The following is a 19,938-nucleotide window of genomic DNA, read 5'->3' as shown; positions in this document are numbered from 1 at the left end:
ATTGTGGATATAGTAAAAGCATGGACAAAGAGAAGACTGCATTCATCAGAATTTGAGGAGAGTGGGACAGGGCAGAAGTCTCACAGTATCATAGATTACACTAGAATGAAAAAAAAGTTGAGAATCAAGGCATAATCCTTCAAGGCTTAATTTACTGTCTGGGTTCACATGTTCCCTGGGGGAGTCAGAACAGCCACAGGTGTCCTGGATACAGACACATCAGTTTCCACACACAATGGTCCTAACAAGTACTGCTTCTGCTTCTGCATGGGCTACCATCATTTATGGCTTGTATCTGGTGGGCTCTGCTCTGTGGGCTGCTCTAGTTCACTAGTTCTCAAACTTTACAAGGCAATAGACTCAGATTTTTGGCTCCACCCCTAGAGCATCTGATTCAGGAGATCTGAGTAGAGTCTAAGAATTTGCGTTTCCAACAAGTTCCCAGGAAATGCTGACACTGCTGGTCCTGGGACATACTTTGAGAACCACTGTTGGACTTGATGTTTGTTGTTGCTATTGTTTGTTTTCCCATGCAAACTCAAACAACTGCAACAGTGGAGACGTTGGTGAAAACCTACCTAGCTTTAAACCCTCAGTTTTGCTGTGGTCCTCAAATCCACACCTGACCTCCCTCTTGAATTCCAAACAGATGTATTCAACTCCCCACCAGACATCCACATCCATGTGGCCCACAAAAGCCTTCACACTCAACATGTTCCACCTGAATTCACTATTTAGATCTTTCCTTCTTTTCTGAACTTTCTATCTCTGCTTGTGATATCAACATTCACTCAATTTAGAAACCTCAAAGTCATCTTCAACTTCAGCTTTTCTTCTTATATTTAATGTCATTTAATTCTAGAATTTAAGCTCCCCAATGGCAGATATTTGGTCTGTTTTGTTTACCATTATATCTCCAGCACTTCTAAGTGATGCCTGGATTCACCGGGTATTGAAGGAATGAATTCCCCTTAACTTCTCTCTAATCTGTGCAGTGGGTCAAGCCTTATCCCTCACCTGTACCATGACAATAACCTCCTGCCCAGCTTCCCTGCCTGCAGTGTTATGTCAGCTCCAATGCTCTGTACTTCTATGTTGAAAGCACAAACTGACTAACATCACAATTGTGATGTTACAAACTTCTGATCAGACTTTGCATAACTCTCAGCATAAGGTGCTACACAAAACAAATAAGATACTATACAGAGCACTTCACACTTTGGCATCAATCTTGCTGTTCACCAACACCAGGATCTCAGTCCCCCAGATGAACCCTGCATACCAGTCTTCCTCCCATGCCAGACACAACCTTATTTCTGTAACTCTGTACATGCGAAGCTATACCTTTCTAACAATGTACTATCTGCCTTTCATCACCTGAAAATGACATACTCTGTCAAGACCAGGTGACAATGTCACATCCACTATGAGCATTTTTAAAAATAGTCCCTTGATCCCTCTGCCCCAGTACACATGTATATACCCGAAAGGGAACTACTGATCCAATCTCTACAATCATAGCCTTTGTATCTGTACTATAACATATACCCAGACTATATTTTATGGTGATTATTTTGTTACAGCAGTATCTTATCCACAAAGGAATCTGAGTGCTTGTAACACAGAAGCTGTTTCCCTTCCTCTTGTAATCACTAGTATCTAACCCAGAGTCTGACAGAGAGAGAGGTCCTCAAAATGTTTGCTGAACTGGCCTCAATTTAATTTAGTTAGCATCAATCAGAGAGTAAGGAATAAACAAACAGTCCTGGACTTAGTGAGACTAATTCTCTGAGGTCTTCACCATCAAGGCCAAGCTGAAGACTAAAGTAATTACTTGGGTAGATAATTCATGAAAGAAGGAAAACCATTTGCATTTGAATGCTCTATGGAGGATTTTCTGCTTGTTGATGTTTCTGGAATTTTTCAGATAATGGCTTCAATTCTTTGATTCTTTCTTTAGTATAGAGAGTAGGCCAGAAAGTTAATCTAGCAATCACTCTCCCATTTTAAACCAGGCAACTTTCAAGCAGTTATGCTGAACAGAAAGTGTCGGTAAAACCAGTAATATATATATACATATTATAGAATGCCATAATGTAGGGGTTGAAGGGTCTGCAAGGTTCAAATTCAGCCCTCCGAAGAGTTCCGAAAGAACGCCAGTTGGTGTTAAGTTGCTTTCCTGCTATTTTAATAACCTCAGATCTGGCCACCATTTATTCATGCCCTTAGAAATTCTCAAGGTCGCGGAAGGACGGGGGCGGGGGGAGACAACTCAGTAAGTGATATCTGTACCCCAGTGTGCAGGAGTCCTGTGTCCCAGGAACAAAATCCAATCCAGGACGCATAGGGCGCCTGGGAACCACAGGGAACGCCCAGTTCAGGTGGCAGGTGTCTGTGCGTTTGTCCCCTTCTGAGTGCACGTGAGCGGGCAGAGGGGGAAGGGGGAAGGTCATCTCTGCCTCGAAAATGCAACAATATGCCCGCCCCTCTTAAAACAAATACACACACACACACACTCTCTCACAGACGCAAATCCCCAGCACCTGCTTCGGAAGGCCCTCCCTCCAAGGCTGGCCGGGGGGCGAAGGCGGCTTCAGCAGAAGAGCGCGGCGGATTTACCGTGGCATTACTTTTAATTAACTCTGCCGCGGGTGCGGGGAGCGCAGGGTGGGCCCTAATCCCGGGCCCGCCTGACGTCACCTGGGAACGCGGCGGCGCTGGGCGGCGGGGACCGGCGACGACCTCGCCGCGACCCGGGCGCGCCTCCGCCCGCGCGGGGCTTTGCTCGGCGGGAATTAAGGAAAGGAGAAATGTTAGTACACTTTTAATTGGAAACCGAGTTCTGCTTTCAGAGCGGCTTGTTTACTCAGGACTGGGCATTAGAACTCAGGGGAGGCTCTAATTGAAGTGACGGCTTTGGAGATTATGGGGAACATATGGCCCTACCGCCGGGCTCTTTATCTGCATTTTCTCATAAAACTGCCGTCGGTGTGTGTTTCTGCGCTCGCCCTTGTACGTTTCTCAAGGGTTCTGGGAGGAGCGGGTGAATACGTTGCCCGCATGGGCTGGGACGCCCGGCACCTTGAGCTCCCTCCCGGCCCGATGGCACTGGGAGCCCCGCCTGGGCTCGCTGGCTCAGCCTGAGCACTCGGAGGGGAAAAAAAAAGAGAGCGAGAGAGAGAGCGAGAGAGAGAGACCGTGAAAGAAAAGAAATGGGGCGGGTAAGCGTCTAGCAGGGGGCGTCGTCACTCAAAGTGTTGTGAGCTGACTGCAGGAGGGAGTTGCCAAGGTGACGGAAGATTCCCACCCCGCCGCCGCCTTCCTCCAAAGCCCGAGAGAGGGAGCCTCATCGTGCCTGGTTGCGGCCAAGCCATACACAGAAGAGAAATGAGAAGTCGGGTGTCTTGGGAACAGAACTACATTTCTCCCTAACTGGCTAGCATCAACCAACCAGTCAATCGATCGATCATCTATTTATACACCTGTGCAGTCTCCAGCACCAATCAACATCCCGTTAGTTACCACTCTCCCCAGTAAGAAGTAGAATCTTCTTACTACATCTAGAGGTGCCAGGTAAAATATAGGACACAGTTGAATCTGAATTTCTGAGAAACAGTGATTTTATATGATAGAAGACATAGTCATACCAAAAATATTATTCACTATTTATGGGAAATTCAAATTTAACTAGATTTTTTTTTGTTGTTTTTTACTAAATCTCATCACCCTTCTCATTCTACTGAAAAAGCTGCCTTTCGTCTTAATTCTAGACTCTCTCTGGTTCACAGCCGATTGACAAGCCCCCACTCTGTCCCCCTGAACTTCACCTTCAGCTGGACCTGTGATTCTCAACCTTGAGTCTGAACATCAGACTCAACCAGGGAGCTTTCACCCCAGACTTATTAAATCCTCAAGGCCCACTCCACAGGAATCCAAAGTACTTTTTTTAAATACATAAGTAGAATAAGTCATATAGAGTGACTACTTTGAAGAGTAACTCTCATTTGAACATACAATCTGGTTTATCTATTTACTTGGTTATGGCTATGGACTGCCTCCCCTCCCCTGGCCCGCCCCACCGCCTGTTAGAATATTATGTAAGAGCAGAGCTCTCAGTGCACCCCCTAAAACAGGCTGCTACTCTGTGTGCTCCACACTATTTGTTCATCAGCCGAACCTCACACACTTCTGTATGTTCCCCCATGCCCCACAGTCCTTGCCCAAGGCAGGCACTCAGAACCGTTCTGTGGATGAATGGACGCTGAGTTGGTTCACTCACTGCTTTCCCATCCTTATGGATTCCTAAGAAGGAATACCTGGACACCCGCCGTGAACACCAGCTGGGTCCACTGATCCTCCCCAGTGCACACAAGCACATGCTACTCAAAACCCTGCTCACATCCCCAAGAAGAAAACAGCATGGCTCTGGATCCTGGTGTGCAAAGCTGGATTTAGACAACTAAGAGTCCAAATGGTTCTTAAATCCTCAGCCTTCCATATACTTTCACAGCATCAAATATAAAAGTTCTCAAAGGAAGCCATATCTGGTTTGCCACCAATCCTTAGTAAAGCGGACTTTGGGTTTTTCCTAGGTCACCACTACCAGGGCATATGGAAATACTGGAGGTGATTCTTCCTTTTGCTCAGTAAAGCTTCTTCAGACTCAGCATGAAAATTCTTGGTTGGAAATCTAAAAGTTGATGGGCTTAGCCTGAATGCCGGTGCTAGAAAACCAGCGTCTTTTCTGTACTTCCTCCCCGTCTTTACTACTGATACATGATAGTAAAGGAAAGTGAATATCTGATTATTTAGCTCAGGTCATGAAAGGTCAAAGTCATGGGCTGGCTCTGCATGGCCAGAGATTTCACCCCTAGCATACACCAGTCACACCGCAAAGCCCCGCCCTTGTACCCCAAAAGGAGCCAATAAAAAGGTGGATAGAAGCACAAATTTCATCACTGCTACTGGAAAAACAAATCAAAGTGCATTTTTTCTGAAAAAGGGGTTGAACAGATGGTAGGATATTCTAGGTCAGCTTGTAGAAGCCTGTTAGAAAAAGTTTTGATGTGTACTGATTTATTCCACCATTGTACTTTTATCCATTTAATTCACAAGGACTCTGGTTTGCATGGCTGATAATTCTCATCTGCACAAAAAAAGCAACTGGTTTCTCCTGCTGTCATCAAATAAGTCACAGGGAACAGAATAGAAATGTATTGAGTAGTTGTAAAAACAAACACACAAAAAAATAGTATCTTAAGCAAACTTTTAAAGTACTTCCACATTCACACACCATGTTTGCTTTGCATCCGCGCAAGCCTCCTACTTCCTTATAAAAGCTGTGCATATGCTATACAGTGATAGGGGTTAATTATTAAAGAAGGACCAGAGGTGAGGACAGAAGGCAACCTTGTGCTCGATTTGAAAGAGTGAGCCTCAATTGAAATCTTGTTTTTATCGCTGTATCTCCTTGCTTTATCGCTTGTTTTTACCGTGTGTGAAGATTCTTCAGCTGGGGTCTCTCAGGTAGGGAGTCTGACTGAACACCTGGAGCCCTGCCATAACCAGTAGGGAGAACTGTCCGTGAAACATGAGAACAAAATTTTAATATACGTGTACGTATTTTTATTAACCAGGCAACACAGCCTAATGCTTAATGAATCTGGCTCTGGAGCTGCTTTGCCTGTGTTTGAATGCTGGCTCTTTTCATTACTAGCTACAGAACTTAAGAAAATTAATAATTTGTGCTTATCTTCCTAATCTATAGAATGGGAATAATCATAACATTCCTCATCAGCTTGATATAACAGTTAGGTCAGTTCATTCATGTAAAATGCCTAAGGCAATGCCGTGTGCAGAGTGAGGGTCCGTAAGTGATAACATCATCACATGCAAAGATCACAATGATCAACTGTCCACTTGACCAACTGTTTTTCTTACAGGGACTGAATGCACACAGAACACTATTACAGATGAAATATGATCTGCAGCCATTGTGCTCATTTTAAAGTATGGTTTTTAACCAAAATTACTAAGTGAGAGCACATATCTGAAATTAAATTACAGTTCAGTGGAAAAGAGATAATGCATCATCATCTCAATTTATGTATTGCCTGTAACTTTTCAAGCACCGAAGATAAACTCTGCCCAACTCACAATTACAGCAAAGGCTGAGTATCAAGTGTCCTGACTCGGTAATTGGTAGAATTAAGTTCTTATTTTGGCTTACCTCTGACTCAAGTATCCTGTGTCCTTATTTCTCCATCTATAACATGAAGACAAAACAAATACACTAGAAGACAAAGGTTCAGAAGAGAAAAGAAGCATGGAGCCTCAGACTGAGGGCAACAAATAATTCTGGTATCATGGCTGTGATACTAACAAGAGACAAAACTTGATTTTGGAAAAAAAACCTGAGAGCCTCAGGCAATTATATCTGCCTCTTGCATGCTTTCCACAGATGCCAGATTAATAAATCAAAAATGTCCATGAAGACCTTTGTGCTAGTCATGATATAAATATGTGTGCTCTTCATGTCTCCTTAATAATACCAACAAAAATGAAAACAGATAACAGTTATCACATGTTTACTCTATGCAAGGCACTGAGCCAAGTCTCTGGGGCCAGACAATACTTTCTGCGTCTTAGGTTTTAGTCTTAGCACCTGACACAGTGTGGGTATATGCAGAAGATTAAAACATATTTATTGGCCTGAGATTCTAAGGATTTATAGTTCTAAAACTTGGGAATAGGTTTGAAAGTAATTGCCCTGTGAAGCAGTATTTTTCAAATTTCAGGCCATGATCCATAAATAGATTATGAAATTAATAGAGTAGCCTAAGACTAGAGCTAAAAAAACAAATGTAATTGGTAATATCAGCATGTAGGTTAAGCAGTAACTCAATTGAGGTGTTGAAACTTTATTTCACATACACACATGAATGTACATGATAGGGCATGGCTTTTAAAAAGTATTTTTACTGAGCCACAGTTAAATTTTTCAAGAAAATGCTCTTGTAGAGGAATCTTGAACACACTGCTTTACAAGAAAATATAAAACAGAATTTAAATGTATTTCTTAACAAGAATAATGTTTACCTGAGTATTTTAACATCTACTCAAGATGTTTTGTTTTTGCTTTTAGTTTTAGTGGCTCACCCCCTTGTTTCTTAACGAAAAGGGTGACAAGGCTGATCTCTAGACTATGTCCCTTTTCCTAGCTCTCAGCCCTTGTATATTAACAAGGTTGGCCTCATTGTACCCCCGATATGGGCGCTGGCTTTGAGATGTTTTTCTGAATTCTGCCCCCCCCCCTTTTTTTTTCCTGCAACTAAAACACAGCATTTAGCGCAGAGCTGGACAAAGCATAGGGGTTCATAAGAAGTATCTGTTGGATTAAGGTTGGTTAGGTGGCTGCCTGAAGGACAGAAGTAGATCATGGCATGTAACAGAGCAATGCGAGGAGGTCCCTGCAGGAATACAATGAATTCTCTAATGGGTAACTGTCCGGCTCGTGTCCTTCCCGGACCCAAAGATGAGTGCTACAGGAAAGAATGGGGGCTAAGCTCAGTATGCCCTGCCCATTCTTGCTTGAAACGCCTACTGAGTCCCAGAGGTGACTGCAAGACCATTTCCTCCTGCTCTTCTGAACTGACTTTCCAGGGTGCAATGCTGGATCGAACAACATTCAGAGACTGGAGAGCACCTCTGAGACACGAAGGCCCAAGGAGTGAATTGATCCCTCTCCAGTCCATCACCCCAGCCACCCCAAGTGACAGGCCCGCCCTGAGGTGCCCTCAGGTCAGCTATCCAGAAGCATCTAAAATAGAAGTGCAAAGACAGAAGATGAGACGTTTGTGAAATGATAGATCTTTGGGGAAATAAGCTTATGAGCTGTGAGCTATCCAGAAGTATGCTAGCCTCTGCACCAGTAGATAATACTGATACTATTTACTGGATATAAGCAATCCACTCTGACTTCTTGCCAGAGAATCCCATGGTGGGCTCCACGGGGTCGCAAAGAGTCAGACACGACTGAAGCAACTTAGCACACATGCACCAAATTTCACACCGTTGATACCCATTACCTCTCTGACTTCTTCCAGCAACTCACAAAAGTGTTAAAATCCCCTTTTACTGATCAAGAAAGAGAGTCCTATAGAGGAGAAGTACAAGCAAACCTCATCTTATTGTGTATCGCTTTACTGCACTTCGCAGATATTGCTTTTTTTTTAACAAATGGAAGGTTTGTGGCAGCCCTACATTGAGCAAGTCTATTTAGGCTGTATTTGTCACAGCATTTGCCTACTTCATGTCTATGTCCAGTTTGGTCATTCTCACAGTGTTTCAAAATTTTGCATTATTATTATATTTGCTATCGTGATTTGTGATCAGTGATCTTTGATGTTACTATTGTAACTGGGCATTTTTTAAGCAGTAATGTATTTTTTAATTAAGGCATAGACATTATGTTTTTAGATATAATGCCACCATACACTTAACAGACTACAGTACAGTGTGAACATAACTTTTATATGCACTGAGAAACCAAAAAATTCTTGTGACTCACTTTGAGATAGTCTCTTTATTAAGGTGGTCTGGAACCAAACCTGCTATAATTTTGTAAATCTCCAAGCTGTGATTTTTGCCAAGCCTATAATTTTTCCCAAGGTCACAATGCTTGTGAGTATAGGCACAACTCAAATTCAGACCTGTCTAACTTTAGGTCCCAAGCACTTTGTACTACAATGTGGAGAATGAGTCTAACTCAAAGAGCCCGCTGACTTTTCCTTGCATTTTAAAATTCATGACTATGAACTGACAAGATAATCCCATAGGACAGTGGAGCATTTTCCAGAATTCATGAGGTAACCACTGACTCTCTATTCTAATTTATTGAAGAACAAGAAGACTTCCAAGATAGGCTGGACTATTTCTGTAATGAATTAAAAAAAAATCAATTCCAAGGTTGTAGAAGGAAATGAAAACCAGCATCTAAATATTAGTAGTAATGAACCTGACTCAGAAGAGGAGAGATGTATTCCACAATGAGAAGAGTAAGACTTATCTGAATCATTCCAAGCAGCAATATCCCACATCCTAAGAAAAATTAAGAAGGAAGAAGGATTCTCAAACTCTGGTATGTGTGAGGAACATTCACTCCTGCTCCAGTAACAAGAAAGTCATACTGGAGGTTAGTGTTTGTCTGATAAGGATCGCAGAGGCTAACGTGGACAGGACAAAGGTAACTTATTCACATGATAGATAAACATTTACTGGGTACCTACCGCATGCCAGGCACTGCATTAGGACCAGGTGGATGCAGACCATAAGGAGAGAGGCACCATATGCCTTTCAGTGCAGTCCAGACCAGTGGATCAACAGAGGCTGTTGATGGAATTGCTGTTGTCATCTACAACATAATGCTTGCTTTGAAGAAAGGTTTCTCATGATGGGACTTCATGACCCAGGCTTCTTCTGGGAAAATCTCTCTATAGACGCAGAGCATCAAACAGAATCCTGCCTTAGGCTGCTGACAGTTTTAACTTTAAGAAGGAATGCAGGGCCAGCTGTTCTTGGATTTTGGTCTGACCAAGGAAGAGCTGGTAAACCAAGAGGGTGTGATGGTTTGAATCCTGGAAGGAAATCTTAGGCAAGGAAGAAATCCTCAGCACAATCTAAAATGCATTCTCTTCTTCAGTTGAGAAAATTTTAAAGTGGTAAGCAAACAAACCCCAAAACAACTAAGCAAAAAAACAGGTTGATCCCATGATAGGAGATGCTAAAAGGAAATAAAACATAACAGATACAGCTGGAGGGAGGGGCAAAAATGAAATTCTGACTAGGCATTTCTGGTGATCTCAAAAATGAAGGAAAAAAGGCAATTTAACACAAATATAACACAAAACTAAATGCAATGCAGTATCCTGGATTGGATCCCGGAATGAATAAAGACATTAGCAGGAAATATCTTGAAACTGAATAAGCTAGAGTTAATAGTTCCAAACCAATGTTAATTTCTTGGTTTACATGGTACATTTATCAAAATGTACATTTAAATGTAAAATGTTGACATTAGGTGGAACTGGGCAAAGAATGTATGGGAATATCTGTCCCACTTTGCAATTGCTCTATAAATCTAAAATTTTATTTCAAAATGTTGAAAGTTTTAAAAAACCACTATACGAGACATTCTTAGATGAACTCTGACGTTGAAAGAAATGTGACAATAAGGGGGCTAGATAATTAGGAAATGCAACACGGACAAGCCAGGAGCCATGACTGCATATAGTGAGCCCCCGAGTCCCCACCTTCTTCCCTGGGTCAAAAAAGCCAGTGACATCAATAGAATATGATATCCCTGACAAGCAGTAATAATAACACGGTGCCAGTTCAGACTACATATGGAAGATTTTATACCCTGCTGGGTGTATTTTTTTTTTTTTTTGAGAATACAGTATTTTTATAGACAGAGTGAAGAGTCTTTTCTAAGGGATAGTGAAAGAATAAGGAAAAAAACAAAAGATTTAGGGAGCCGAAGGGACTCTGTCTCTAACTCGAAGGGCTGTCACATGTCAGGGAGACTACTGTATTCTTTGAGTTCCTGAAAGAGGAACTAATGCCAAAGCTAATGTTACACATGGAAATAGATACTTGGGTTCAGTGGAACAATTTGACAATCCACATTCAGAATGTGAGGTCAGGAACTCCCTGTGGTTGGACAGGCTCAAACAGAGCTTGAATGAGAGCTCCTGGTGGGTGTCTGAAGTAGATAAAGTTCAGGCTATTATAGTTCTAGTTCCAGTAATAGTTCTAGTTCTAGCAATTTAGTTCCAGTAATGCAGCTTATAGTCTTTTTGGTGCCTATTGACTTTATGATCAACTAAAACCCCACGTGAAATTCCATGGAAAGAGGCCCTGTAGCATATAAATACTGTTAAAGTTTGGAATGCAGTGGTTAGATCTCATTTTGCTGACTCTGTACTGTTCTGGTAGCTTGTCAAAATCCTTTTGAACATGGCAAATATCAGCTGACAAACCTGTCACCTGACGGTGTTCCCTGTCAGGTTTGTGTCATCTGCTAATTGAATAAACCTGCCTTCAGTGTCTTCGAGTTATTGATATAAATGTTAAAGAGGACAGTCATCCAGTCGTTCACTCAATAAATATTTATCAAGCACCTACAATGTGTAAAGTGTTCAGGACAGAAATGAGAGGAGAAACCGTATTTGTATGGGGACAGATCCTAAAACAGTTTGCTTTCTCTAAAGCGCTAAGATGAGGTGGACTTCTTTCCTTGAAGATTTAATTTAACTCATTAGGTATTTATTGATCACTTTTTTCCTTGGCATCAGCTAAGCCTTCTTAAAGGAACAAAAGAATTAAAGTTTGCAACCCTATTCTCAAGAAGTTGGTCCTCTCATTAGTAATTCTGGCTTTGCGGCTTTTATGCCGGAAGACAGGCAACATTTATGTAATTGACAAAGTGAGTGGTAGACAAGATATTTGATTCTGATTAAAACCTTAATGTCATTTTATTTAAAGCTGCAAAAAACAATGATAGATTATTAGAGCTGAAGCGGGCAACAGGGCATCATCTTCCCCACCCACCTAGTCGATATCACTTTCAACAACTACAGTCTGATTCTTGAGCAGTTCCACTGTTGCTGTTGACCAGTTGCTAAGTCCTACCCAACTCTTTTGCCACCCCGTGGCAGGCAAGAATACTGGAGTACGTTGCCATTTCCCTCTCCAGAGGATCTTCCTGAGCAGGGACTGAACCCATGTCCCCTGCTTTGCAGGCGATTCTTTATCGCTGAGCCACCGGGGAAGCAGTTATACTGTGTTCAGTTCAGTTCAGTTCAGTCGCTCAGTCGTGTCCAGCTCTTTGCAACCCCATGAACCACAGCACGCCAGGCCTCCCTATCCATCACCAACTGTCGGAGTCTACCCAAACCCATGTCCATTGATTGAGTTGGTGATGCCATCCAACCATCTATACTGTGTTAGACCTAATAATTAGAATGACATCATAACATTCCCTATGTCAAGTCAAAATTGCTTCCCTTTGTCTCTTCATCTATAGTATAAATACTCTATGGTTTTTGTTAAAGAATTGAATGAATTCTAATTCTCTCTGAAGCTAGGTAAAAAAAGAACAGGTTTAGTCCAACCACTTGAAGTCAATAATTATATCTCCATTTAGTCTCTACTTCTCTAGCCTAAGTATCTACTATTCCTTAATTTGACATGGGTTGAGGACTATTTTTGTCATTTACAGCCTAACGCCATGCCTGGCATAAAGCAAGTACCTAAGATATACCTACTGAGCAAGTACATGAATAAGTGAACTGGAAAGCTCTAGTTTGTCAATATCAGCCTCAAAAACAAATGCCTGGAACTAGGAAACATTGCTAAAAATGTGGCCAGAGAAGTGGACTTGTTGATCTATTGCAGTTTGTCTGCTCTGAACATTATACTATTTTTTTAATTGACGTATAATCGACTTACAATGTTGTGTCAATTTATGCTGCACAGCAAAATAATTCAATTATGCATACATATGTGGTGATTTAGTTGCTAAGTCGTGTCCAACTCTTGTGACCCCACGGACTGTAGCCCACCAGACTTCTCTGTCCATAGGATTTTCTAGGCAAGAATGCTGGAATGGGTTGCCATTTCCTTCTCCAGGGGATCTTCCTGACCCAGGAATTGAACCAGGGTCTCCTGCACTACAGGCAGATTCTTTACTGACTGAGCCACTAGGGAAGCCCTATATATACGTGTGTGTGTGTGTGTGTGTGTGTGTGTGTGTGTAGTGAAAGTTGCTCAGTCGTGTCTGACTCTTTGCAACCCCCTGGACTATACATTCTAAGGAATTCTCCCAGCCAGAATACTAGAGTGGGTAACTTTTCCCTTTTTTAGGGGATCTTCCCAACCCAGGGACTGAACCCAGGTCTCCGGCATTGCAGGCAGATTCTTTACCAGCTGAGCCACAAGGGAAGCCAAGAATACTGGAATGGATAGCCTATCCCTTCTCCAGCAGATATTCCTGACCCAGGAATCAAACCGGGGTCTCCTGCATTGCAGGCAGATTCTTTACCAACTGAGCTATCAGGGAAGCGCATACACACACACACACAAACACACGCATACACACACACATATATAACACACACACACACACACACATATATATATACATTCTTTTAAAAATTCTTTTTCATTATGACTTATCACAGGATGTTGAATACAGTTCCCCGTGCTATACAGTAGGATCTTGTTATTTATCCATTCTATATATAATAGCATCATTTGTTAACCCCAAACTTCCAGTCCATCCCTCCTCCTTCCAACCTTCCCCTGGGCAACCACAAGTCTTGAACACTGCACTTTTGATGGTGCTTAGATCCAGCTTCTTTTTGTCTTTGTGTGTGGGGAGGAGGCAGTACACTAAAGACACACTGTTTGTCCCCAGTTAAAATCTGTAATTGGAAAACAGTCACCAAGAGTCACACAACTGTGTACCAAGAAAGGCTAGACCACAGCATTTATTTCCGTATCAGAAAGAATGGTATGTCCTTCTGGGTCTGCATGTCTTCCCAAGGTCATGCTGGTATTCTGATCCCCATAGCACTTAACCCCTTGTGAATTTGAAGATTTTGCAATATGGTGCAGAGGAGGCCCAGTGGTTGGGTACAGCATGGCACCTGAGGAAAAGACAGGATGAGCTGATCTACTAAGCAGCTGTTTAGCATGGGCCCGGCTACCCCAGAGTGAGATGTTCAATAGGGAGAAACTTCCCCCAAATTAAAACATACAGGAAAACTGAAGTCCAATGAACCCAACAGAAGCTGGGATTGTCCTGGTATCAGCTTACCTGAGGCTGCAGAGTCAGGCAAGAAGAACCAACCCTCAGGAGGGAAAGGAAACGAAACAACTGTGATGACGATGACAGCACCAGCAGGCACGGGCACTTACTAAACACCAGACTGTTAACATACATTTATGCTTTATTCCCCAATGTAAGACACCATGATCACCACAACACCGTGATCACCACAGCACCATGATCTACAGTTATAAAGATGAGGGCTTGGAAAGGCTCCAAAACTTGCCCAAAGTCTCACAGATCTAAGTGGTATGGTATACCTAAGGTGAGGGTCCCAGCTGACTGCCTCTAAAGCTCTTGAACTCAAGCATCACCCACAGGGCTTCTGTCCCATGTGTTTATTTATCCTTTAAAACAGATTTTATCGAGCACCCTCAGCATTCCAGGCCTGTGCTAAACCCTGCAGACACAGTAGTAAAGAAAAAAAGATACACACGGTCCCTCATGGCGTTTAGGTCTCTGGCAAGAACAACAATTAAACAAGTGACCCCAATCAAGTGGGATCCATGTCACTGCAGGAGAGGTTAGGGGTAAACCCCCCAGGCACAAGGGAATAAGAGTCTTCCTCCGTGAAGTCAGTCTTAGAAAGAAGCTTCAGGGATACACTGGCAAGACTAAAGAGTGAGCAAGAGAGGCAGAGAGGGAATAAACTCTTAAGATGTGGAAGTCAGTGGGAGACACAGATACGTGCTGAATGTAGAGGGAGGGGTCAGAGGCTGCCCTGAGGCTGAGGAGACGAGCACAGTGAGATTCCAGAGGCCCTGTAAGCCACGGTAAGTGGTATGGAACTTGACTAGAACCGGCAATGGCAAAAACTACTAAGTTCACAGGGACATGCCCTCATGTGATATAGATTCTTCCACAAAAAGGGAGGCCAGGTTAACACAAATGTTGCCCCGTGGGACTGACTTCACTTGGGCAGTTGAAATTTCTCTGGCCTTGTGAAACCCAATCCAGAAAGTTTCTGAACCTCTGCAGGGAGGGTGTATGAGTCTTAGGTGAGTGAAGCAAATATATTCTAAATCCTTTCTTTATGCTGCTGCTGCTAAGTCACTTCAGTCGTGTCTGACTCTGTGCAACCCCATAGACGGCAGCCCACCAGGCTCCCCTGTCCCTGGGATTCTCCAGGCAAGAACACTGGAGTGGGTTGCCATTTCCTCTCCAATGCACCCACCAAACCTTAGTTAAAATCCAGCTTTCCGACAGGTGAGGAAACAAAGGCTCGAGCAGTTCAGCATGACTGTGGCAGACGGAATTACTGGTTCCCATTGATCGTTCTCCTTAATAGTTTTATGCATCTCCCTGTCTGGGCCTTGAGGTGCATGCAGTGTATTTCCCCTCCTCAGACTTTAGGTTTCATCTGGTTTGATTTGACCAGCACAGTGCTAGCAGCTGTCATATGAGTAGAAACTTTAAACGTGATTGAATGGTAAAGCATGCCTTCCTGCACTTTTACCACTGCCAGGAGATCAGGCCTCATGGCTGCTGCTTCTCAAGCCTGAACCCAGTCACACAGAGCAGACGTGAACCTGGTCTATAGCCTAGAGCCAAGGTCAGCAGAGATCAACAGATCCCAGGAGACTTGAAGACTTTCAGCGTGAAGCAGAGTCACTTCTGTTTACCCAGAGACTTGCAAATGTGTGAATAAATGTTTCTGGTTGTATGCCAAGGAATTTGGGGGTAATTTGTTACATAGCACCATCACAGCAATACCTGACTGATAAGAACTTACTCTGAACTTATAAAGAAACTTGCTGGAATGCACAGCACTGCCCTGTCATGGAACCAGGGTACCTTGGTGGTGGCCTTCTAAGGGAGAAAGCAACCTAGACTGCCACTACAACCCACTCTCCTAGCCCCTGGCTTCCCGCCCACCACACATCACTCACCTGAGTCTGACGCTGCTGGGCTCACCAGGCTGAGCAGCTCCCGCTCCTTCTCATAGTCCCCTTTGCAGAGCAGCTGCCCCTCCTTCAGGACAAACTCATCACCCTTCTGGAGCTGCCGCTCGCAGACACAGCAGCAGAAGCAGCTCAGGTGGTACACGCTCTTCTGGGCCCGCATAACAAACTCGTTGGGTGCGATGGCCTCAAAGCAGCCCCCGCATTTGACAGCAAACAGCCTAGCAGCAGGGAAAAAGCAAAGCAAGGTCTGTGAGAAAGACAGCTGAGGCCCAAGTCTTCCCTCAAGTCAGTCGTGAAAGGAACTTCAAGAACTGGGATAAGGAGACTTGGAATGGAATAGGCTTTAAATCTAGGTGATTTTATTCCCTGAGGAGGTTGAACCAAAGAATTCAGTTGAGTTACTCTCTCAAAGGCTTAAGAAAAGAAGGATGAGCAGCCTTGGAGGAAATGTGAGCTGAAGCCCAGAGTGTATTTGGTGTGGTCCATGGCAAAGTGTTCCCAAAGGATGCTCTACAGACTGGTGCCAGGCAGGCTGCCCAGGGTCTCCCAGGGCTGACTTTTCAAACAAAATAACAATAACAAAAAGGTCCAGGCCCACTCCAGTCGCATGCAAATGGATGGGACCCAGAACGTGAGTTTTTAACAAGCTCCCCAGGGCATTCTGAGGTGTCATCTAATTTTTGAAAGAGAAACTGCATCCCAGCTTCCGAGCCTGATATTCAGTGGATTCAGCCCAGCTTTCAGGACTTCTATCTCATTTCACTTATTTTCATCCAGCCATGAAGAGGGTGTCCATCTATGCCAGGAGGAGGCAGTAGATACTAGAGATATAAAGGTTGATGAAATAATTCCCTTCCAGAAATGAGCTCAGGCTAATAAGAGAGACAGACATGTCCAGATAACCAGAGGGTCCCAGTACACAGAAGAGGAGATGACTAACTGTCAGGGAGTCAGCAGGAGAATCTGCATTTTATAGCACATTCAATAAATCTTGGTTCAGAGCATTATTCTATAGACAGGCCCTCCACCATGACAGCCTAAGTGTGGCCAGTCCCATGTCAGAAGTCCTTTCACACACTCACTCACTCATTTAGTCTTCTTCCCATTCATTCTTTCACTGATTCAGAAGCACCCACCACACACTACACCACTCTGTGTCTTAACAGCAGGGTGGGGAAGGAAACCCCGCCCCAGCAGCATTCACATCCTAAGAGTCTCCTGGAGTGTCTGCTGCAGGCCCAAAGAATACAAAACAAAGTCCTCATCCTCGGTCTCCATCCTCTGTTACAGAGCTCCCATAACAGTGAGAGAAACAGCAAACAAAGAAACAAACAGATCATGTCTACCCAGAGGGCTTTACCTTCAGGGAGCAGAATATAAGAATGATATGAAGCAGTGCTTCATGAACACAAAATAGGTGCATAAAGCCCTAGCCTGTTTGTAACAATTAATCACGTCTCAGTCCTGCAGCTACACTAGTAGAGGGCCACATCCGTACACGTGCACAGCGTGTTTATCTTGGCAACTTCCTGGACAAAGAGAAGGGTTCTGAGGGTACAGTGGAGAAGTGGGTAAGGAGGAATTACCAAGAAAGGAGCTGGCACAAGAGAGAGGAAGGCCGTGTCTTCAGGTGAAGGAAACCGAGGCCTGGAAAGGGGGCTGAAGCCGCCTCCTGCGAGTCTGCTAGGGAACAGCCTCTCTGGACAGAGGCAGCCTGCAGGGGATTCAGCACAGCTCGGGATGAGAAGCACAAATGCAGTCTCACTCTTAACCTGGACCTCGGGCCCCAACACCAGCCTGCCTCTCCCCTTGACCACCGGACGATCATTAGAAACACCCATCCTGATATGCTTGCCTTCTGCCTCTCAACAAAGGGGGGTGAGGTTGGGGGGACAGTTCAGGGGCTGCTCTGGCTCTTTCACCACTAAGCAGGTATGTGACAGCCCTCTAAACAGAGCTCCAGGTCTCCACTGCTCTGCCCATGCCCTCTCCCTTCCCCCTGTCTGCTCTGAGTGGTTCTGCTCTCCAAGTCAGAATTTCAGGGCACACCCGACCCAGGAACGATGGCCTTTACTCCCCACCCCAATGCTGGATGTCGTGTATCAGACAGAAAATCCACCTAGTTCATCCCCAGCCCCGAGTCCTCAGACACTGTTTGCCAACCTAAGCAAACGAATCAGGGCTTTAACAGGAACTGGTCAAAGGCTCTCCTTCTCCTCCCCTTCCCCGGGAAGGAACTGTCAAACAGAATCAAGGCAAACGCTCCCGGGAGTCAACAAGCTCTTGAGAATCCACAGTCACAGGTGGTGGCATCTGTGCTTGTCTAACTTCTACCCTGTTAATCTCCTCCTCTTTCTCCTCCCTTCTTAATTTCAACCCCCACTCCAAAAACTTCCCCCAAGTTGGAAAAAGGAGGGTTGCGGGGAGCTCAACAAAGAAATCCCACCATATTGACTCAGAACGGCTGGAGGAAGTGGCGGGAGTTGCCTGGGCTCCGATGCTGTAATGGTCATGATGGGCAGGGGTGGGGGGGTATAGAGACCTAGAAGAGGGGGGCAGTCCTGTTTCTCTTCATTCTCTGCATCAGCTTCCCCACTCTGGGTGAAGACCAGGTTGACCTCACCTAACTGCTTTTCACTAACCCGAGGGCAGCGCAAGGAGAAAAAGCACACATCCACCACCTGTGTTCCAGATGTGTACACAGCTGCACGGGCACTACTGTGGACCCAGCTGCTGACTGCACACTTCCCACAAGTTGTTGTCTCTAAGGCTCAGACAAGCAGAGAAAAGGATTTGTTCAAAAGTCCAGGTCGTAATTAAAACACAGCCTATCTCTTCTCAATGCCCTGGATGGCAGCCCCCATGGTGAGTTCACCCTCTGAATGCTAATGAGACTTCACTCTGGGTTCAGAACCTGGCAGGCTGGCTGTGCCCTGGAAAGCTAAGCCTGATTTCCAGAAACGTCCAACCCTGCTGGGCGCATATAACAACTGCCAACTTTGCCCACCACTAGACATTCACCCACTCCACTCCTGAAGGCTCCGTAAATGATTCTGTACCTCTTTGTTACATCTAATTCCTTCATTTGTAAAATGGAAATAACAGGTTCTAGCCAGTGGAGACATGTCCAGGACCCAAGCCCTCTGTTAAGAGTTCTCCTTCCTCTACTAAATGTCCTTTGTCCTCCATGGGGCAGACATGGGGGTGGAGCACTAACCAAGGCCACTGTGTCCTCAGGGAGTTCACATTCTCCATCAGGCTGTCAACAAATGACCACGGGAGGCTGTTTAGGGTATGTAGGAGGGGGCCAGCCAGAAGAGCCCCAAACAGCCCTACCCAACTGGCTCGGGCTAGAGGTCACGACATCTTCCTTCTCTTCCTTCCCTCCCTCTCCATTTAGCTGTCGTCTTCTTCCCTCTGGCCCTTTCCTGCTCCCACCACAGGCAGGAGAGCCAAGGCTGACTGAAGCTCCATTCCAGGCCTTGCCTATCTCTCTCCCCGAACAGCCACAGCTCTGAGATGCACAACTGATAGTTTTGGTGAGGGAGCTGGAGTCGAGTCTGCTGGCTCGGCCACTTCCAGGCAGTCCGTGTGGGTCAGGGCTCATCATGTAACCTCTGGCGGCCTCAGTTTGCTCTGATGGTGATGCCTACACTCCTGGATTACTGGGGATGAAATGCCAGCAGGTCTGAGGACCTGGAGACCCATAAGGAAGGGCACAATTCTTAGTTCTTATAACGGGCCTTGCCTCTGTCTTTGACTTTTTTTTCCCCCCCCAGAGGCGGCTGTCTGTGCTCGAGTTTCCAAGCTGTGTCCTGAGAGATGGCTTCTTCCTTGACAGCAGGAGTCCTTTTGCTGACTCCTCCCGGCTCTGACATTAGCACGACCTCCTTTTCAAAGTGTGCAGCACTGACCCAAAAGAAGAATAGGGGATGCATGGCTGGCACAGCGGACATGCAGAGAACACGCCTTAGATGAGGCATGTCCTCCCACCACAACGCACTGAGATAATGCAACGGAAATGAGGTATCTTGTATTAGGTGCCATGGAGGGCAGCAAAGAAGAAAATAAAAGGTGACCTGATTCAGGGAAAGGACCAGGACTTGATGTAGGAAGACCTAGGCTCCAGGTTTCTCTTATCAA

General features: G+C 44.7%; 1 protein-coding gene across 1 annotated transcript in view; it reads right to left on the bottom strand.

The window, feature by feature from the left end:
* Window positions 1-19,938, bottom strand: part of LMX1A (LIM homeobox transcription factor 1 alpha) — a 173,952-nt gene that overhangs the window by 39,468 nt on the left and 114,546 nt on the right. Inside the window, exon 4 of the mRNA XM_019986723.2 lies at window positions 15,781-16,013. Within this exon, the coding sequence (XP_019842282.1) occupies window positions 15,781-16,013 (233 nt within the window). The remainder of the gene's footprint in view (window positions 1-15,780; window positions 16,014-19,938) is intronic.

Source organism: Bos indicus, chromosome 3 (genome assembly GCF_029378745.1).
Source record: "Bos indicus isolate NIAB-ARS_2022 breed Sahiwal x Tharparkar chromosome 3, NIAB-ARS_B.indTharparkar_mat_pri_1.0, whole genome shotgun sequence".
In the NCBI taxonomy this organism is placed as follows: Eukaryota; Metazoa; Chordata; class Mammalia; order Artiodactyla; family Bovidae; genus Bos; species Bos indicus.
The sequence above is the reverse complement of the archived record's forward strand: the minus strand, read 5'-3'. Positions and strand labels throughout refer to the sequence as shown.